Source organism: Bos javanicus, chromosome 5 (genome assembly GCF_032452875.1).
Source record: "Bos javanicus breed banteng chromosome 5, ARS-OSU_banteng_1.0, whole genome shotgun sequence".
Classification (NCBI taxonomy): Eukaryota; Metazoa; Chordata; class Mammalia; order Artiodactyla; family Bovidae; genus Bos; species Bos javanicus.
The window spans coordinates 100,083,921-100,105,359 of record NC_083872.1 but is presented as its reverse complement, the minus strand read 5'-3'; the positions used below and the strand labels follow the sequence as shown (position 1 = coordinate 100,105,359).

General features: G+C 35.5%; 1 protein-coding gene across 2 annotated transcripts in view; it reads left to right on the top strand.

Annotated features, from left to right (window-relative positions):
* LOC133248126 (natural killer cells antigen CD94-like) overlaps nucleotides 1-21,439 on the top strand; it is a 31,654-nt gene that overhangs the window by 4,509 nt on the left and 5,706 nt on the right. The window contains exons 1-6 of one of the 2 annotated variants that reach the window (XM_061417886.1): nucleotides 10,343-10,624; nucleotides 12,165-12,260; nucleotides 14,826-14,924; nucleotides 15,701-15,772; nucleotides 16,339-16,490; nucleotides 17,394-17,521. In XM_061417886.1, coding sequence (XP_061273870.1) covers nucleotides 12,167-12,260; nucleotides 14,826-14,924; nucleotides 15,701-15,772; nucleotides 16,339-16,490; nucleotides 17,394-17,521 — 545 coding nt within the window. In that variant the 5' untranslated portion in view covers nucleotides 10,343-10,624; nucleotides 12,165-12,166. Of the gene's footprint in view, nucleotides 1-10,342; nucleotides 10,625-12,164; nucleotides 12,261-14,825; nucleotides 14,925-15,700; nucleotides 15,773-16,338; nucleotides 16,491-17,393; nucleotides 17,522-21,439 lie in introns of those variants that run through there. The other variant, XM_061417887.1, reaches the window with a different exon arrangement.

Below are 21,439 nucleotides of genomic sequence, written 5' to 3'. Positions count from 1 at the left end.
CGCAAAGAGTTGGACATGACTAAGTGACTAAGCACAGCACTCTTTTAATTGTTTCCCTTATGAGGTCAGGTCTCCCCATAATAATCTGTCTTTTGGTTACCTGAGAGTTGACTAATTTGGAACTTTAATTACATCTGAAAAACAGCTTTATTTTGGCCATTTAATGGAATCTAATTACAGCAGCATCCCATCATATTCACAAATCCCCCCTGTAATTTAGTTGGAAGGGATTATATAGGTGCACACCAGGGAGTGAATACTCTGAGGGTCATTTTAGAGCTCTGTTACCACAACAATTTATCCCCCAAAACTATGCTGTAACTGCTACTCCATTGTTTTTTGAATTTATATACTGCCCTTTGATTCCTCATAACTAAGAATTTAGTTCAAATGTGTCATGATAAGTAATCTTTTCAATTGCAATATATTACCTCTAAGTTTTTCTATTGTTGTTGTTGAGTCCCTAAATCGTCTGACTCTTTTTCAACCCCATAGACTGTAGCCAGTCAGGCTCCTTTGTCCATGGGATTTCCCAGGTAAGAATACTGGAGTGGGTTGCCATTTCCTTCTCCAAGGGATCTTCCCAACGTAGGTATTGAACCCACATCTCTTACATTGGCAGATCAATTATTTACCACTGAGCTGCCATGGAAGTGACACCTAAATCTGCTTAATGAAATAGTTATTTTACAGCTGGACTCTTTGCTTACCTCCAGAAAGACTTGAGAATTGTTTATTGGCTGTTGGCCATGATAAGGGCAATTAGTTAACCAACCAAGTAACTAATTAACTCATGACTAATGATGAATTTTTTAAAGCTCAGAATTCCTGAGTGGAATGTATGACCAATTTGTTTATTGATAACGTAAGCTTGAAGTACGGAGAAGGCAATGTCACCCCACTCCAGTACTCTTGCCTGGAAAATCCCATGGATGGAGGAGCTACAGTAGGCTCCAGTCCATGGGGTCACTAAGAGTTGGACACAACTGAGCGACTTCACTTTCACTTTTCACTTTCATGCATTGGAGAAGGAAATGGCAACCCACTCCAGTGTTCTTGCCTGGAGGATCCCAGGGATGGGGGAGCCTGGTGGGCTGCCGTCTATGGGGTCGCACAGAGTTGGACACGACTGAAGCGACTTAGCAGCTTAGCAAGCTTGAAGTAATGAGTTAGATATTTAATCTTCACCATGTGAACAGTCTCAGCAGAAAACTTCTGCCTGAGCTGTCCTGTAACCAAGTTTCCACACACATCCATCAGCACAAATACTAGCAGTTTCATCCAGAGAGATGATGAATCATATCTTCAGACAAATAAGAACATTGGGTAGCTTGTTTCTGGATGTTTCTTTGAATTATCTTTCTCCTGTTGTCTTATATTCACTGCCTTTATTAAAAGCTTTACATGAGTATTCTCATTGGAGCCTTCAATTTGTTTCAATTATCTAAACCTGGAAATCTTTGGAACATTTAAACCAACTTTTTCATTTCCATAATTTTGGAACTTTTGAAACATCTTTTATCCTAGTGTAGGGGTTGGAAAACTTTCCCTAAAGAACTGGATAGTAAATATTTTCAACATAGTAAGTTAGTCCCTGTTGAAACTTCTCAACTCTGTGATTTGTAGTGCAAAAGAATACATAAATTAATAGTTTGACTGCATTACAAAAGCACTTTATTTTCAAAGATAAATGATTGGACGAATGTTCACCAACCCCTGTCAAAATGTGTAAAAGGAGACTATATGGACATCAGTGCTACTCTGCACTTCGCTTTATCCTTTTCCTGGTTGTATCTTACCAGTTGTAAATGTACTTACAAATTTTGCTGTATAAAATCAGTTGTATCTTATTAATATCAGTCTGTACTACCTATTATAAAACCTGCATTATAAAATCCAATGTGACAATCTTCCTCTGTATGTTTTTACTTTATTGAGCACAATAAAATGGTTAGACTTGCATTTTTTCCAGCCATTAAAAGCTCCTTTTGTTTGTTAAAACAATAAACAATAACACAGTGAGAACACAGTGAGGCTATAAGAAAGCAAATGCAAACATGGAGAACATAGCTGCCTCAGGTTATCATGTTAGATGCTCATTCACTGCGAACTCATGAATCTTCCATGTAGGCTTTTAGAGGTTATGAGTGTGGAATAGATTTGAAGTAAAGATCTGAAAGAAAGAGTACTGTAGTAAATACTACCAAATCCTCAGTTTTATATAGCAAAGATGGTTGCTTGATTCCAAATATCCCTCAAACTTCCCTCTCATTTGTAAAAGCAATAAAGGAAACAAATAAAACGATAAAAGATCCATGTTCTTTCATCATCTTCATAGACAGAGCACCACAACCAACAAATTATCTCTAGGTAGAAATACAGCAATATTAAGGAGTTCTTGCTCCAGTCTACCACTGAATGCTTATGGTGCTGGTTAGGGAAATTAGTCCTTAAAATTGTCTATGAGAAAGTGAAAATAGAGAACATAGCTTAAGTGTAGACACAATGAACCTATAAAGATAAACCTGCAACAATAAGTTCCAAAATACTTAACAAAAGTTGAGACTCGGTAGTTTATAAAACTGGAAAAAGGTTTGAAATGGAAGACAAGAAGTGAGAAACTTGGGAAAGCATTTTTTTTCCTTAGTATTTTTTTTTCCTATTATCTGAGAAACAGGTAATACACATAGGGTGATATCTCATAGAGCTGTGAGTACAAAAGCAAAGATTTAATTTGGAGGATTTAAGACTACTGAGGAAATGAAAGACAAGAAAGACATCCCTTTGGCCTCCCTACTTCTATCACAATATACCATCCAGGAAGGAAACTGTCAAGAATAGGGCAGAACTGACAGAAGAGGGAGCTCTCTAACTAGGAACCTTAACCATTAAATAAATGCACTTGTGCTCAGTCTCTCAGCATTGCCCTACTCTTTGCAAGCCTAAGAACAGTAGCCCTCCAGACTCCTCAGTCCATGAAATTTTCTAGGCAAGAATACTGAGGCGGGTAGCCAATTCCCTATTCCAGGGGATCTTCCCAATTCAGGGATCCAGCCTGCATCTCTTGAGTCTCCTGTATTGGCAGGCAGAATCTTTACCACTGCTGCCACTTGGGAAGTTCTATTAGATAAATAGGAGTAGAAAAAACAGATTTCATCTATATAAGCCACTTTAAAAAATCAAGAATGTGAAATATAATATTTTTACCTACAAAAAGTCATCCACCTAAAAAAAGGAAACAACCATAAGGCTAAAGAAGACTATATATATGCCACAAATTAAATTAGATATTTTCATATAGTCATGAAAAGAAATGCACACACACACAAATATTGAAATAAAGCAGAAGTTAATGATGCTCAGGAAAGCAATAGAGAGCTAAAAGCTAAGAGATGAATTAAGATTTATAAGGTAAAAGGAAGCAAAAAAAAGCAATGAATGAAATTCTGATACTATGTACCTATGAGAATTAAATGACAAAGAAAGACATTTTATAATGATAAAAGCCAAATGCTACCGTGAAGATTAAATAATACTGAATTCATCTAGGAAATAACAGTGAGTATATAATATAAAAATTCTAGGAAATGAAAGAAGAAATACATAGTAATGTGTTCACAAAAAGTGACTTAACAGGTCACTCTGAATATAAAACAAAAAGTTTGGACAAAAAATAAGCTATATTACAGGTGATCTAAATGATATAGTCAATGTGGTAGATATTCTGGACACAAATTGACCACTATACACTGATAATATAAAATATACCTTCCTTCTAAATGTACCTGAAACATCTGCAAAAATTGAATATATAGAACTCTTGAAAAAAGTAAAAAGGTATAGATACTTCCTTAACTCGATAAAATACATATACACACTTATGTGTGTGTATGTGTGTCTGTGTATTCTAAAGTTAGAATTTTACTTGTAGAAATCTAATGAAAAAAGTGTAAAAATTTCCTGAAACACAAAAAAATAGGCTTCAAAAATATAAAGCTATTTTCTGGTTTAGGTTAAGACCTTTTATTAAGTTAATTTATAAATTTGAAGTGATACCAATAAAAATCCAATGACAGATGGACCAAGTTGACACTGAAGTTCATATGGGAAACTTAGCACATAATATACAGTCAATATGACTGTAAAAGTATAGTTATGAGGAAGTACTAAACCTACTAATTATTAAAACATACCTCAAAAGCCTCCAGGTAAAACAGTGTCCTTGGTAATGACACACAAATAGGCAGACCAAAGAAATAGAACAGAAAGGCCAGAAATAGTGTCAATTTATCAATACATATAGAAATTTAGATTACAATAAAGGTGGTGTCCTCAAATCATAGACTTTTAAATAGATACTATTATTTGGAAAACTAGGTAGGCATTTGTAAAAGATTAAAATTAGATATATGTGCAGCTAGAATTACTCAAGAGTACAACCTTCAACTACATTAAGAGAAAGATAACTTTCCAAAAAGGATTTTGTTAGTGACAGTGATAAAGTAATGGAGGTTTAAAGTCTCTGGAGGCTTAGACAAAGTTTAATTTGAATTCTCAGTCAAATTCTGACTATATTTGATGTTTCAAGCAAATAATTTTATTATCAGAGCCTCAATTTTTAATGTACACAATGGGACTATCTACCTGTGGATTTGCTGAGAAATTAAAAAAAAAAAAAACACCTGAAAAGTAAGCATACAAAACAGAAGTGAGAACATAGTTGATGCTCAGTTAAGATCCGCTGGAGGAGGAAATGGCAAACCCCTCCAGTATTCTTACCTGAAACATTCCATGGACAGAGGTACCTGGTGGGTGACAGTCCATGGGGTCGCAAAGAGTTGAACACGACTGAGCGATGAGCAACTACGCACACAGCTGTTTTCTTGCTCTGGATTTTCTAGGCTCCTTTGCCATGTTGCTGTCTTCCAGAAGTGGGAGAGAGGTGCTAACAGAGATAGAGAAGAAAATGTAAGAATAATCTCACTGAAGAATAAAGTACTCCACTTAAAAATCATGGAGTTAGGGGCTTGAAAAGAACATCTTCCTTTTCCAATGTTTTGTTGCACAAACGACTACATATCAAATACATGACCTAAAGGCTAAGAGATACATTTAAATATTTACTACAAGGATCCTTTTGAATCCTCCCTTGATAGTTCCCACTTTTAAGATCTCCCTCCCTTGACTTTGTGGATCACAACAAACGATGGAAAATTGTTAAAGAGATGGGAATACCAGACCACTGACCTGCCTCCTGAGAAATCTGTATGTGGGTCAAGAAGCAACAGTTAGAACCAGACATGGAACAACAGACTGGTTCAAAATCGGGAAAGGAGTATATCAAGGCTGTATATTGTCACCCTGCTTATTTAACTTATATGCAGAGTACATCATGAGAAATGCTGGAATGGATGAAGCACAAGCTGCAATCAAGATTGCCAGGAGAAATATCAATAACCTCAGATATGCAGAAGACACCCCACTTATGGCAGAAAGTGAAGAACTAAAGAGCCTCTTGATGAAAGTCAAAGAGGAGAGTGAAAAAGCTGGCTTAAAACTAAACATTCAGAAAACTAAGATCATGGCATCTGGTCCTATCACTTTATTGCAAATAGATGGGGAAACAACGGAAACAGTGGGAGACATTTTTTGGGGTTCCAAAATCACTGCAGATGGTGACTGCAGCCATAAAATTAAAAGATGCTTGCTCCTTGGAAGAAAAGCTATGACCAACCTATATAGCATATTAAAAAACAGAGACATTACTTTGCCAACAAAGGTCTGTCTAGTCAAGGCTATGGTTTTTCCAGTAGTCATGTAGGGATGTGAGAGTTGGACTATAAAGAAAGCTGAGGGCCAAAGAATTGATGCTTTTGAATTATGGTGTTGGAGAAGACTCTTGAGAGCCCCTTGGATTGCAAGAAGATCCAACCAGCCCATCCTAAAGGAAATAAGTCCTGATGCTGACGCTGAAACTCCAATATTTTGGCCACCTGATGCAAAGAACTGACACATTGGAAAAGACTCTGATGCTGGGAAAGATTGAAGGCAGGAGAAGAAGGGGACAACAGAGGATGAGATGGTTGGATGGCATCACGGACTCAATGGACGTGAGTTTGAGTAAACTCCGGGAGTTGGTGATGGACAGGGAGGCATGGTGTGCTGCAGTCCATGGGGTCACTGCAGTCCAGAGTCAGACATGACTGAGCAACTGAACTGAACTGAGCTCCCTTGACTCTTCTCTCCATTGCTTCCTCTGCATCTTTTCAGCCTTCTCCATTAAGGCTTATTCCCAAGACTTTAGAAGTCTTGCACCTTGTATTGACTTATGGTGTGAATCTTGTTTTAAAATGACCAAGTATTTCCAACAAAGTTTTTATGAGACTCCAAGCTTTTCAGAAGTATTTTCACTATAAATGTTTTATTTCACCAATATATAACATTTTAAACATTTCATGTACTTCCTGAAACCTGAACCTAATCTCATAAATATCTAATGCCTTCTTACAACATTTTTCTAAGCACAGTTTTCAGGTAAATTCTCTCCAGAAACCACCATAATCTTGCAGGTTCTAATATCTGTAAATATCTGTGACCCAACCCTAGTGGCTGGTTTAATCTGAAAATAGAGGATTTCAATATTTCCCCATTCACAAGTATGAGAGAATGCAACAGTAAGAGTCTCTCCCTTTCTCCATTGTAGGAGGGTCCAATTCCAATGTTCACTGATGTAAGGATGATAGTAAATGTTTAACATCTCTGTGTTAATGAATAATGGAAATATGAGCTTGATATGCAAGCTTGTTTCCTCTCTGAGTACATATGATTACATAACAGATTACAAACAAATCACAGTGAACTCGGATTACCTGCCTGGGATTGCTCAGAGCCCTTGCTGTGTTTCTCTTTTCCTTTGCTCCTTTGCTCCTGCTGTTAACTACATGACTCAGGAAATAATTCAAAATTGAAGCATTTATAACTCCTTCTTATCCTGTATTCATCTCAAAATCCAATTGCCAACGTGAATTCCTTCTTTTTTGAGTGATTCCTAAAACTTTTTATCACTTTTCTGTGATCATGTAGCCTTTCTTTCATGACTCACTTCCACAATTTCAGTGTTGTGCCTGTGGCAACATTTGAATTATTACCATAAACTGTGATTTGTGAGTATTAATGAGAGAAAAGTAAATAAGACATTATCGCTAGGATAGCATGTAACCAGATTTTCAGCTAATATTTTTTAAGTTTAGCAACCTTTGGAGAAAAATAAAAACACTTCCTGAACATCTATCGAAATTCCACAACTAAACTACCTAATTAAGGTGCAAATACTTTTTTTTCCCAATTTACTTTTGGCTAAAAAATTTAATCAATATACAAGGTTCTTTCCTGAACCAGTAAATGTGAAAATGCTATTAATAAGTTATTGGTAATATTAGTTATAATAACATAATTAATAAGAATAACTTATTGTTAAACTTATTGAACAACTTGTAATTAATAAATTATTGTAATTAATTGTAATTAATAAATAACCCTTTATAATATGGTATAAAGGATTATTTCTGACTTATTTAGTCATATCCCTGTGCACTTCACACTTCAGTGAATATAGTAGTTTCTTAATTAATTTTGACTCATCAGTTTAGTTCAGTTCAGTCGCTCAGTCATGTCTGACTCTTTGCAACCCCATGAATCACAGCACGCCAGGCCTCCCTGTCCATCACCAACTCCCGGAGTCCACCCAAACCCATGTCCATCAAGTTGGTGATGCCATCCAGCCATCTCATCCTCTGTTGTCCCCTTCTTCTCCTGCCCCCAATCCTTCCCAGCATCAGGGTCTTTTCCACTGAGTCAATTCTTCACATCAGGTCGCCAAAGTACTGGAGTTTCAGCTTTAGCATCAGTCTTTCCAATGGATATTCAAGACTGATTTCTTTTTGGATGGACCTGTTAGATCTCTTTGCTGTCCAAGGGACTCTCAAGAGTCTTCTCCAACACCACAATTCAAAAGCATCAATTTTTCAGTGCTCAGCTTTCTTCATAGTCCAACTCTCACATCCATACATGACTACTGGAATAACTATAGCCTTGACTAGACGGATCTTTGTTGGCAAAGTAATGTCTTCACTTTTTAGTATGCTGTCTAGCTTGGTCATAGCTTTTCTTCTGGAGTGAGCGTCTTTTAATTTCATGGCTGCAGTCACCATCTGCAGTGATTTTGGAGCCCAAAAAAATAAAGTCTGACACTGTTTCCACTGTTTCCCCATCTATTTCCCATGAAGTGATGGGACCAGATGCCATGATCTTAGTTATATGAATGTTGAACTTTAAGGCAACTTTTTCACTCTCCTCCTTCACTTTCACCAAGAGTCTTTTTAGTTCCTCTTCACTTTCTGACATAATGGTGGTGTCGTCTGGATATCTGAAGTTATTGATATTTCCCACAGCAATTTTGATTCCAGCTTGTTTGCTCATAGAAATGAAAAAAAAAAAGGATGTTTTTTGATTGAATAAATACTAGTAAAAAATGTTGAAAATTCAAACATTAATTATGTTTTATATTCCACCCTTAGACTCTGGCTTCTGTGCTTGTCCAGAAAGTAGATTGAATACAGATGTAACTGTTAGTTCTTTCAGTTCAGTTCAGTCACTCAGTCGTGTCCAACTCTTTGCGACCCCATGAATTGCAGCACGCCGGGCCTCCCTGTCCATCACCAACTCCCAGAGTTCACTCAGACTCATGTCCATCGCGTTGGTGATGCCATCCAGCCATCTCATCCTCTGTCGTCCCCTTCTCCTGCCCCCAATCCCTCCCAGCATCAGAGTCTTTTCCAATGAGTCACTTCTTTGCATGAGGTGGCCAAAGTACTGGAGTTTCAGCTTTAGCATCACTCCTTCCAAAGAACACCCAGGACTGATCTGATTCCAGCTGTGCTTCTTCCAGAGCAGCGTTTCTCATGATGTACTCTGCATATAAGTTAAATAAGCAGGGTAACAATATACAAGATTGCTGGGAGAAATATCAATAACCTCAGATATGCAGATGACACCACCCTTATGGCAGAAAGTGAAGAGGAACTAAAAAGCCTCATGATGAAAGTGAAAGTGGAGAGTGAAAAAGTTGGCTTAAAGCTCAATATTCAGAAAACTAAGATCATGGCATCTGGTCCCATCACTTCATGGGAAATAGATGGGCAAACAGTGGAAACAGTGTCAGTCTTTGTTTTTTGGGGGCTCCAAAATCACTGCAGACGGTGACTGCAGCCATGAAATTAAAAGACGCTTACTCCTTGGAAGGAAAGCTATGGCCAATCTAGATAGCATATTGAAAAGCAAAGATATTACTTTGCCAACAAAGGTACATCTAGTCAAGGCTATGGTTTTTCCTGTGGTCATGTATGGATGTGAGAGTTGGACTGTGAAGAAGGCTGAGCGCCGAAGAATTGATGCTTTGGAACTGTGGTGTTGGAGAAGACTCTTGAGAGTCCCTTGGACTGCAAGGGCATCCAACCAGTCCATACTGAAGGAGATCAGCCCTGGGCTTTCTTTGGAAGGAATGATGCTAAAGCTGAAAGTCCAGTGCTTTGGCCACTTCATGTGAAGAGTTGACTCATTGGAAAAGACTCTGGTGCTGGGAAGGATTGGGGGCAGGAGGAGAAGGGGACGACAGAGGATGAGATGGCTGGATGGCATCATTGACTCGACGGACGTGAGTTTGAATGAACTCTGGGAGTTGGTGATGGACAGGGAGGCCTGGCGTGCTGCTATTCATGGGGTCACAAAGAGTTGGACACAACTTAGTGACTGAACTGAATTGAAGCTAAAATAATGCTAGAATTGTCAAAATGTTTTAAGTGTTTTCTATTCCACCAAGAGTTAAATTATTTTGGGAAAATGAATTTTATTTAAATGTGAATAATTCATTGATTAGTATTTGTAGTTTTGTTTTTTAGTGACTATAGCAGATTTAAATTATTTGGGAATTAATTACCCACTAATAATAAATGCTGAGAACTGTGAAAATTTGCATGCACCATCTAATGATGAAAAATAGTACTTACGTTAGAACAGAAAGAGTTCATAAAGAGACATCACAAGTGTCTATAAATAATAGTTCCAAAATAGCATGTAAAATGTAAACATAAAATGAATGTAAAATGTAATAAAGTCCACTAGAAATAATAAAAGCACTTGAAACTACCTTTAAAAAAAAAAAAAACAATAAATGATGTATTCAAGTATGTCTGTGACAAAGCATAGGTTGAGTAAAACTGGTCTTTAGTGAAAATATGTTAGGTATCTTGTGTAATTTAAGGTAAGATTGATGACATGCCCAATCTAGAGATGATACAGAGCTAAACTGAGCAGCAGTAAAACAGTTTCCTGTGTGGCTACATCCAGAGCACTCTTATTCTTGAATTCTGCTCTCACCTGTCAGAGTCTCTCATATGACAGGCAAAGGCATTATTAGCCTGTGTATTTCTTTTCTTGGCTTACTTTCTGGGCTCTTGATGATCAAAATTCTTAAATTCAAACTGCTGTGATAAAAGATAAGATTGCTTCTTCCGAGGATATAGACACACACTCTGCAAAAGTTCAGACGCTGTCTTCTAAAAATCAGGTATTTGTTAATTTCCCAGATTTCTATTGTTTCTCAACGTGTATTTTTGGAATTTTGAGTGAATTTGGATCAAATAAACTGAAGTTATAGATGCAAAGACAAACTTGTATATCAATATGTAGATATGTTTTAAAAATAATATAATTTTATATGATTATATATAATTTTCAATCATATATATATATACATTTATATATCTCTATAAATATCACTTGGGAGAAAAGGAAATAAAAGTATTATTATCACTGATACTATTTAATTTGACATTTTATGATACCTTGACATTATTAACTGGAATAAATTTGAGGTTTAAAGAAAATAAATGAGGAAATATAAAATTCCAAAAGGGTAAAGCATAATTAGACATAATTAAACTATGCATAAATTGGATATATTATCCTTTAGTAATAGCATAAAAATTTTTCACAATGATTCCTATCAAATTTTCTAAAATGTTTAATCATGAAAAGTATTTTTCAAATTATTTCAGATTAAAGTTTAATACACAAACTGCTACTTTTTATACTTCATATAGAAAGCTAATGAACAATTAAAGCAATAACAAAGGTTAATAAGATGTATTAAGAAATTCACAATACATTGGGGACACGTTAATGAAAGATAAGATAAGGTAAAAGGAGATAACTAATTGGATGGTGATAAACGAAAAATAATGAGAAAAATTGGAAAAAGAGATTAATTGTTATTGGAGGATCTGGAAATTTTATTAAAGGTGGTAGAATTTGATCTACAGATTCATTATGAGCAAATAGAGGAGGAAAATGTACTTGAGAAGGAAGAATTTGAGCAAAACACTGAAATTGGAGAAGTGCTTGTGGTATGTTGAGAAAGAACAAATGTGTCAGTGGAATTATGGGGACAATGAAAATAAATTTAGTTGAAAGATAAGACTAGAAAGAAAGCAGGAACAGGTGAAATTGTGAAAGAATGGAAGTGCCAAGCTATAAGGATAAATTTCAGTCGAAAGAATTCAGTAAAGCCATCAGATCATCTTTTGCGTTTTTACTTATAAATAAATGATATTAACAGATTTGCAATTGTGAGTAGATAATATTTAAAAGGCCAAAAGTAATATACTATAGCAACTACTTTGTGTGTGTGCTCAGTCGCTCAGCTGTGTCCATCTCTTTGTGACCCCATGGACTACAGCCCCCCAGGATCCTCTGTCCAGGGAATTTTCCCCCATGAATGCTGTAGTGGGTTGCCATTTCATCCTCCAAAGGATCTTCCTGACCCAGGGATTAGACCTGCTTCTCCTGCATTGGCAGGTGGATTCTTTACCACTGAGCCACTTGAGAAGTCCTACGAACTCATTAAGTAACAGTTAAAAATTAATATTTCTTCATTCTTAAAATATTTTCATATTTGTAATTGTATTCTAACCAATTAGAATTCACTAGTTATTCAAATTCAATCCCAATATCATTTTATTCAATACCAATTTTACTTATGGATTTCACAATTTACATGAATTTAAAATGAATTTTTTTGTTCATTTTCTTGTATCTCTGCCTTTCAGTAATGAGTGAAGAAGTTGTAACTTACTCCGATTTGCTATTTCAACCATCATCTCAGCCACAGAGGGGACAAAGACTTGAAACTACCAAGAGAAAAGGTCTTTCATGTTTTCTACTTAAAAAATACACAGGATTATTCATTATCATGCTTATATGCACACACACATGATCTAAATGTTTTTTCTCTTACTAAACAAAGAAAATAAGTGCTTTTGAGGGAAGATTATATTTTTCCCCATGAGAGTCATCACTGTAACTATGTTGTAAACATAATATCAGCATTTTTAGACTGAATGAAATGTTTGAGGATCGAGATATGCTGTTTATCATTTTCTATCATTTAAGATATCAACACTATATAGTAGGATATTTGGAAAATAGAGAAATAAGAAAATGAAGAGATAATTTCATTATTCTAACGCAGTTGCTGTGAATTAGGGACTATTTTTCTTGTTTTCCTGGTTTGTGTATTTGCTGGCATAGTGTGTTCAAAGTGTACTTTTTCAAGTGCCGTGCTTCTTGATACACAAACGCCAATGTTATTAATTTACTGGTGCGTATGATTCTATAGATTCAATGATATATCTTCCTATCATTTAAAATTTGCTTTCATTTGTACTTTTCCTGTTGCTAATTTGCAATCCTCATATGTTTTAAATCAATAAGTAGAATGATTAGAAGTGAACTGCGTATCAGTGTCCTAGTTCTATTTTGTCTTACATCAAATGGATATTCAATACTTTGGCTAAGATGTATTATTTTAATGGGAACCTCAATTGATTACTTTCCAAATTTTTAGATTGTTAATTATTACAATACAGTTTATGATATACAGATTCACCACGAGGTTAATGAAATATTTTTAAATTTTGCTTAATATATTGTTAACAAATTTTTAAAGACCCTTTAATACCTAATACACTCTGCTTGTTATAGATTCAGAAATTGTTTTCTTTTTAAAATTCTGATGAACAATTCATCTTACCAGTGTCTGTACTTCTTATCAATGCAGTTACTAATAGATTTGTATGGGAAAATCTACTGGTTTGGGAAAACTTTATTAATGATATTATTAATTGTATGTATGTGCATATGTATGTATAAAATGACATACTTCACCAGAGTTCATATTTTACCATGGATCAAACAGAATAACTTAGAGTCATTATCCTGTCTTTTAAGTTTATTTTTACCTAACAAAGCTTCTTAGATTTTCACTGTCTATAAAGTTCTTTCACAGATGGAAATCAATTACCAAAAAACCCCACAAGGTAAGTTTCATGCTTATACCCAATGTAAAAATATAAACAGAGACATGATAGTTAAATGTTCTAGAGATTAGAGTGTGTAATTGATGGAAATCAATTTTTAGCTGAAAAGACCCGAACTATTTCTTCTTCTGATGACAACAGGTGGATTTTCTGTCCCTTCCTTTGTGGCATGTATCCTGTATTGGTGGATTTTGTGTGTGAGCAAGTTTCTTCTCTCTGCCGCAGCTAAGGTCCTCTACTTTGTACAATTTCAGGATATTGGGAAGAAGCTGGTTTTCTGTCTCTTCTCTAGAAGCAGATGGCTTTTGCCTACTGTCAATGCGGGGTACAGGGTGGGCTTGTTGTTGTTTTTTAGTCACTAAATTGTGTCTGATCCTTCATGACCCCATGGGCTTCAGCTCTCCTGGCTTCCCTGTGCTTCACTACCTTTTGGAGCTTGCTCAGACTCATGTCTATTGAGTTGGTGATGCCATCCAACCATCTCATTCTCTGTCGTACCCTTCTCCTCCTGCCTTTAGTCTTTCCCAGCATCAGGGTCTTTTCCAATGCATCTGCTCTTTGCATCAGGTGGCCAAAGAATTGAAACTTCAGCTTTGATCATCAGTCCTTCCAGTGAATATTCAGTGTTGATTTCCTTTAGAATTGATTGGTTTGATTGCCTTGCTGTCCAAGGGACTCTCAAAAGTCTTCTCCATCACCACAATTTGAAAGCATCAATTCTTTGTCCTTCAGCTTTCTTTGTGGTCCAACTCACGTATCTATACATGACTACTGGAAAAACCATAGCTTTGACTAGATGGACCTTTGTCGGCAAAGTAATGCCTCTGCTTTTTAATACACTGTCTAGGTTTGTCATAGCTTTACAGGTTTCTCAGGAGGTTGGGAAGGTGATCTGGTATTCCTATCTCTTTAAGAATTTTCTACAGTTCGTTTTGATTCATACAGTCAAAGGCTTTAGTGTAGTCAATGAAGCAGAAGTAGATGTTTTTCTGGAACAACTTTGCTTTTTCTATGATACAACAGATATTGTCAGTTTGATCTCTGATACCTCTGCCTTGAAGTCTGCTTTTAGCCTTGAAGATTTGTTGAAATACTTTAATATGGCTTCCACTTTTCTTCCTATGCTTTGCCAAAGGTGAAGTAGAGTTTGCGTGCTGTCTTTCCATAGAGTCGGGGCTTTATCTCTTTAGAATTCAGATCACCTGATCACTTTATCAATTCAACTGCCTCATTCCCTCAATATGTTATGATTTTGTAGATTGCCTTCCTTTTCTCTATTTTTAGGATGTGAGCTACAATGCTATAGAGTTTACTGCACCTTAAACAGAAGCAGAACTCTGAATAAACATTTAGAGTTGATGTTACAAGATGTATTCATCTCTCTCTATATAGATCACCCTACTCCATTTTCTTCATGGAAATATGTTGCTGTGTTTCTGTGGATCATTTGCCTGGGGCTTCTTCTGTCTGTTGGATACTTGGTCATTGAGTGTAAGTCAAAATATGAAATAGAAGTTTACTTTTCCGTTATTCACATAGTGAAATGTATTGAAGATAATACATCATTTTGATCAGTTCTATTTTTTAAAGAAGTAAATATTCTCTGCACAAAACTTAATTTCTTAGAGACATATAAAAATGTTGTCCATTTTAAAGCATATCAAGAATATTACATACTGCCTTACTATTTGTTCTCATGTTTCCTTTACCAGAAATAACTTAAAATTTTTTTTCTCTGTGATGGACTCTGTAGGAGAGGGAGGGACGGGATGATTTGGGAGAATGGCATTAAAACATATATAATATCATATAAGAAATGAATTGCCAGTCCAGGTTTGATGCTGGATACAGGAAGCTTGGGGCTGGTGCACTGGGATGACCCAGAGGGATGGTATGGGGAGAGAGGTGGGAGGGGGTTCAGGATGGGGAACACGTGTACACATGGTGGATGCATGTTGATGTATGGCAAAACCAATACAATATTGTAAAGTAAAAAATAATAATAATAAAATAAAAAAAGAAAAAGCTTTCTTATACTGTTATCAGAACAATATTTCTTTCTTCTTTGATTTATGGCTGTGTAAACTTGTATATGTACTATAATTTGATTTTCATGATTATGACTTTATTACATTTAAGTTCTTTGAAGTAAATGATGCTTCATTCATCATTTTTGTAGCTCTGAATTCAGCACAATGTTTTACCTATAGAAATGTGTCATATTTTTCTTTTTGAGTTTAAAACTGACCTTTCTGAGTTCTCTTCAGTGAATAAAAAGCCATTTCACCCAGAAGGATGTCCAAGAAATAGCTCCTCCAACACGGAAGCAAATAAAACAGGTAATTTTGGATGAGTCCCTGAGTCATAATTTTATTTGCAGGAGATAAGAGACAATTAACTGTTTTGTTTAATGCATGTAACTGGATATGTGTAATGATGATGGCACTATTAAATGACAACCTGAAGTTAAATAAAATATTTCCACAAGGCATCATAATTTTGGGGCTTATCTATATGATTTCATTTATGTATTTCTTATTGTCTTATTTTTGAAACTTACAGCTTTTTAAAGATAATTATATACATATTTTATTTTCATGTGAAAACAAAGAAAGAATATTATGTTGATAATTTTAACAGTCATATACACTGAATAGTTTTCCTGACACATTTCTAATTTTGTCATTAAAAATTATTTCGTAGTATACAGCTTATGAATCTAAATGTTTTCAATGAATTGAGTTATTAACTTAAGAAAAATTTAACACTAAATTTAAGTGCACACAGCCTATAATGTAAAAATAAAAAAGTGTTTTTGTTTGTAGATAGTAGATTTGCTATGTCAACTTACAGATGTAATTTGCACTGATGGAAATCATTCAGTTATATTTTAAATTTTTAATAGTTTGGAAATACCCTACTTGTTCAAACAACTGGCATCAGTATGGAGAAAACTGCTACTATTTTTCCAGAAACAGTGTTCCTTGGAAGGAATGTCACCATTATTGCACCAATTTACATTCTGAATTTCTTAAGTTGAATACTGAAGAAGAGATGGTAAGGACGAGATTTTGTTTTATAAATTTTGGTATCAGAAGATTTTAGGATGACAGCAATCACTCGGGTTTTGTATTCTTCTGAATTACTTTCCATAGTGTAGTCACCAAAATCTCTGCAATTTGTAATTTTGAATGTGTACTTCAATAAAACCTGAGTGGTTTTCCTCTAGCACTTGGGGTAAAGTCTAAGTAAAATGTAGATAAGATCACTTGTAGTCTGATTTCTGCCTATTTCTCTGTCTTCTTCTGTTGTTAGGGACTCTCCATCACACTGTTCTAAGGAAAGTGTGCCATGGTCTCCAACTGTATTGAAGTTATTTACATTGATCACGGTCCGCTTATGCTCTTTTATGTCCTTGTTCTGTTTACCTGTGACAAATTTTATTTCCTCTACCTCCTATCCCAAACTATCATCTCTCAGTTAATACATCTTGTTTTAAGATTTTAGCTTACTAGACGATCCACTTGGAAAACGTCCTTAGTTCACTAAAATCTGTTAAAATTCCCTGTTAATTATTTCTCTCCTTCAATCCTGTATTTCTGTTCTTGTACCATGTGTCAATACTACTTATTACATAAGTCAATGAATACTATTCATTTTTTCAGTGCCTAATTTGAGCAACTACAGTTTTAAAATTTCATGCTTACTTTTACAACCCATAACTTAAGAAAACGACTAGAATGATATATATACCAAAAAAATTACTCAGTGAATAAACGAGTTATTAGCTCTGAGCATCCAGCCTATGGCTGAAGAATTTAGGGTTAATCCCTCCAGATTCTTTCAATATAAAGAACAGAGAATCCAAAGAGAAGTAAAATATGCATATTTAAACTATTGTATTCCTCTTTTGCAAGAAAAATTCCACTTTTTGATTTACTTTCCTCTTCCTCTCTGCAGAATTTTATAATAAAATTGTCAAAAATGCAATGCGGTTTGCAAAAAGAAAAGTTTTCAATTAGTTTATACTACAGCAATAAACAACTGAACTGGGTTTGGCTAGATGATACAAAACTTATCCTGAACAAGTAAGTCTCTTGCTGTTTTAAAATTTCAGTACAGAACAATATTATTTTCTTCCATATAGAAATATTTAATGTGGATCTGGGTAGCATTTATAATAGATGCACCTGTAAGAAATCAATAAGTAAAAGATAGGAAAGATGGAAAGCAAGGAATAAAATACTTAGTAACATACCAAATACTATATTAAGTTAAATATGTTCCTTTCAAAGCTCATTGAAATTGCTTATGAAGTATAATTATTTTGCATTTTAGTAAAAGGTAATTGAATAAATAAACTTGCATAAGATTACAAAGTGAGTAAGCTTCAGATTTGTCATTTTAATTTCAGTGTAGTTTGTCTGACTGCAAGACATGTGCATGTATTGAAATTTTCTTAAAATGTGCTCTCTAATTCTCCAGGACTCACCTAATGTACTTTGTATAGTTTGCTGTCATAAAAAAATCACTACAAACTGGGTGCTTAACACAACAGAACTGTATTCTCTCAAGCAGAGGGAACAGAGGTTTTTTTTTTAAATTTTATTTTATTTTTAAACTTTACATAATTGTATTAGTTTTGCCAAATATCAAAATGAATCCGCCACAGGTATACATGTGTTCCCCATCCTGAACCCTCCTCCCTCCTCCCTCCCCATACCATCCCTCTGGGTCGTCTCAGTGCTCTAGCCCCAAGCATCCAGTATCGTGCATCGAACCTGGACTGGCATCTCGTTTCATACATGACATTTTACATGTTTCAATGGCATTCTTCCAAATCTTCCCACCCTCTCCCTCTCCCACAGAGTGCATAAGACTGTTCTATACAGAGGTTTGAAATCAAGATCTTGGTAGAGTTGGTTCTTTACTGGAAAGATCCTTTGTCTGAAGGAGCTTGCTAAACTTTTCCAGAGAGAAAGCTAACTGTTGTTGATGATGAAAAACAATTTTTGTTCTGTAAATACTGTGGAACTTGTTTATAAAAATGTTACTGTATAAAGGAAATATAGTAAACTTCCATGAAAATACAAAATATTCTGCCAATCCTTGGCATCATTTAAAGACAAGTCAGTCCTCTGTATCTGCGGGTTCTGAATTCTCAAGTTCAACCAACCATGTAGACACAGAGGACTGCCTGGGATTTGAGCATCTGTGGACTATGTTATCTTGGGGATCCTAGAAGAATCTCCCCACTCCCCACATCCTGGGTACAAAGAGACAGCTGTCTATACCTCCAACTTCCTTTGCGCCTTCTCTGCATCTCTCTGTGTATGTTGCTCTCCCATAAGGATATTCTTATTGGATTTAGGGTATAATCCAATATGGTTTCATCATGACAGTAGTCTTTTTTTTTTTTCAATTTTCAATTTATTTATTAAAATTTTTAAAGTTTTGTTTATTTTTAATTGAAGGATAATTGCTTTACAGAATTTTTCTGTTTTCTGTCAAACCTCAACATGAATCAGCCATAAGTATACGTGTATCCCCTACCTCTTGAAGCTCCCTCCCATCACCCTGCCCATCCCACCGCTCTAGGTTGATACAGAGACCCTGTTTGAGTTCCCTGAGACATACAGCAAATTCCCATGGGCTATCTGTTTTCCATACGGTAATGTAAGTTTCCATGCTACTCTTTCCATACGTATCACCCTCTCCTCCACTCTCCCCATGTCCATAAGTCTGTTCTTTATGTCTGTTTCTCCATTGCTGCCCTGCAAATAAATTCTTCAGTACTATCTGTCCAGATTCTGTATATATGTGTTAGTATAAAATATTTATCTTTCTCTTTCTGGCTTACTACACTCTGTATAATAGGCTCTAGGTTTGTCCACCTCATTAGAATGGACTCAAATGTAATTCTTTATGGCTGAGTAATATACCATTGTGTATATGTACCACTACTTCTTTATCCATTCATCTGTTGATGGACGTCTAAGTTGCTTCCTTATTCTAGCTATTGTAAATAGTGCTGCAGTGGACATCGGGGTACATGTGTCTTTTTCAATTTTGGTTTCCTCAGGGTATATGCCTAGGAGTGGGAAGGCAGGGTCATATAGTGGTTTTATATCTAGTTTTTAAAGCATTCTCCATACCACCTTCCATAATGGCTGTATGAATTTACATTCCCACCAACAGGGCAAAGAGTTTTCCTTTTCTTCACACCCTCTCCAACATTTATTGTTTGTAGACTTTTTGATGATGGCCATTCTGACCAGTGTGAGGTGGAATCTCATTGTAGTTTTGATTTACATTTCTCTAATAATAAGTGATGTTAAGCATCTTTTCATGTGTTTTTTAGCCATCTCTATGTCTTCTAGGAGAAATGTCTATTTAGGTCTTTTCCCCACTCTTTGATTGGGTTGTTTGTTTTTCTGGTATTGAGTTATAGGCATTGCTTGTATACTTTGGAAATTAATCATTTGTCAATTGTTCTATTTGCTATTATTTTCTCCAATTTTGAGGGTTATCTTTTCACCTTGTGTATAATTTCCTTTTGCTGTGCAAATCTTTTAAGTTTAATCAGGTTCCACTTGTTTACTTTTATTTTTGTTTCCATTATTCTAGAAGGTGAATCATAGAGGATTTTGCTTTGATTTATGTCATCAAGTGTTCTGCCTATGTTTTCCTCTAACAGTTTTATAGTTTTGGGTCTTACATTTAGTCCTTTAATCCATTTTTAAGATGCAAAAATCATCAAGAAAATTCTAGCAAACAGAATCCAACAACACATTAAAAAGATCACACACTGTGAGCAAGTTGGGTTTTTTTCAGGGATGCAAGGATTCTTCAATATACACAAATTAATTGATGTGATACACCATACTGATAAATTGAAAAATAAAAACCATGTAATAATCTCCATCAGTTCAGTTCAGTCATTCAGGCGTGTCCAACTCTTTGTGACCCCATGAGTCGCAGCACGCCAGGTCTCCTTGTCCATCACCAACTCCCGGAGTCCACCCAAACCCATGTCCATCGAGTTGGTGATGCCATACAGCCATCTCATCCTCTGTCGTCCCCTTTTCCTCCTGCCCCCAATCCCTCCCAGCATCAGAGTCTTTTCCAATGAGTTAACTTTTTGCATGAGGTGGCCAATAATCTCAGTAGATGCAGAAAAAGGCTTTGACAAAATTCAACACCCATTTATGATTTAGACTCTTCAAAAGATGGGTGTAGAAGGAACCTACCTCAATGGAGTAAAGACCATTTATGATAAGCTCACATAAAACATTACTCTCAATGGTGGAAAACTGTAAGCATTCCCCCTAAGATCAGGAATAAGACAAGGATGTCCACTCTCACCACTATTATTCAACTTAGTTTTGGAAGTCCTAGCTATAGCAATCAGAGAAGAAAAAGAAATAAAAGGAATCCAGATCAGAAAAGAAGAAGCAAAGCTCTCAGTTTGCAGATGACATGATACTATACATAGAAAGCTCTAAAGATACTATCAGAAAATTACTAGAGCTAATCAGTGAATTTAGAAAAGTCACAGGATAAAAAATCAATACACAGAAATCACTTGCATTCCTATATACTAACAATAAAAGTCAGAAAAAGAAATTAAGGAATCAATCCCATTCACCATTGCAACAAAAAGAATTAAATATCTAGGAATAAACCTACCCAAGGATGGACAGGGAGGCCTGGCATGCTGTGGTTCATGTCTGACAAACAGTCAGACACGACTGAGCAACTGAACTGAACTGAACTGAAGGAGACAAAAGAACTGTATACAGAAAATTATGACGCTGATGAATTAAATCAGGAGATATATTCTATGTTCCTGGGTAGGAAGAATCAATATTGTTGATCTCTATAAAATTACCAATGGTATTTTTCACAGAACTAGAACAAAAAATTTCACAATTCATACAGAAACACAAAAGACCCCAAATAGCCAAAGCAGTCTTGAGAAAGAAGAATGAAGCTGGAGGAATCAA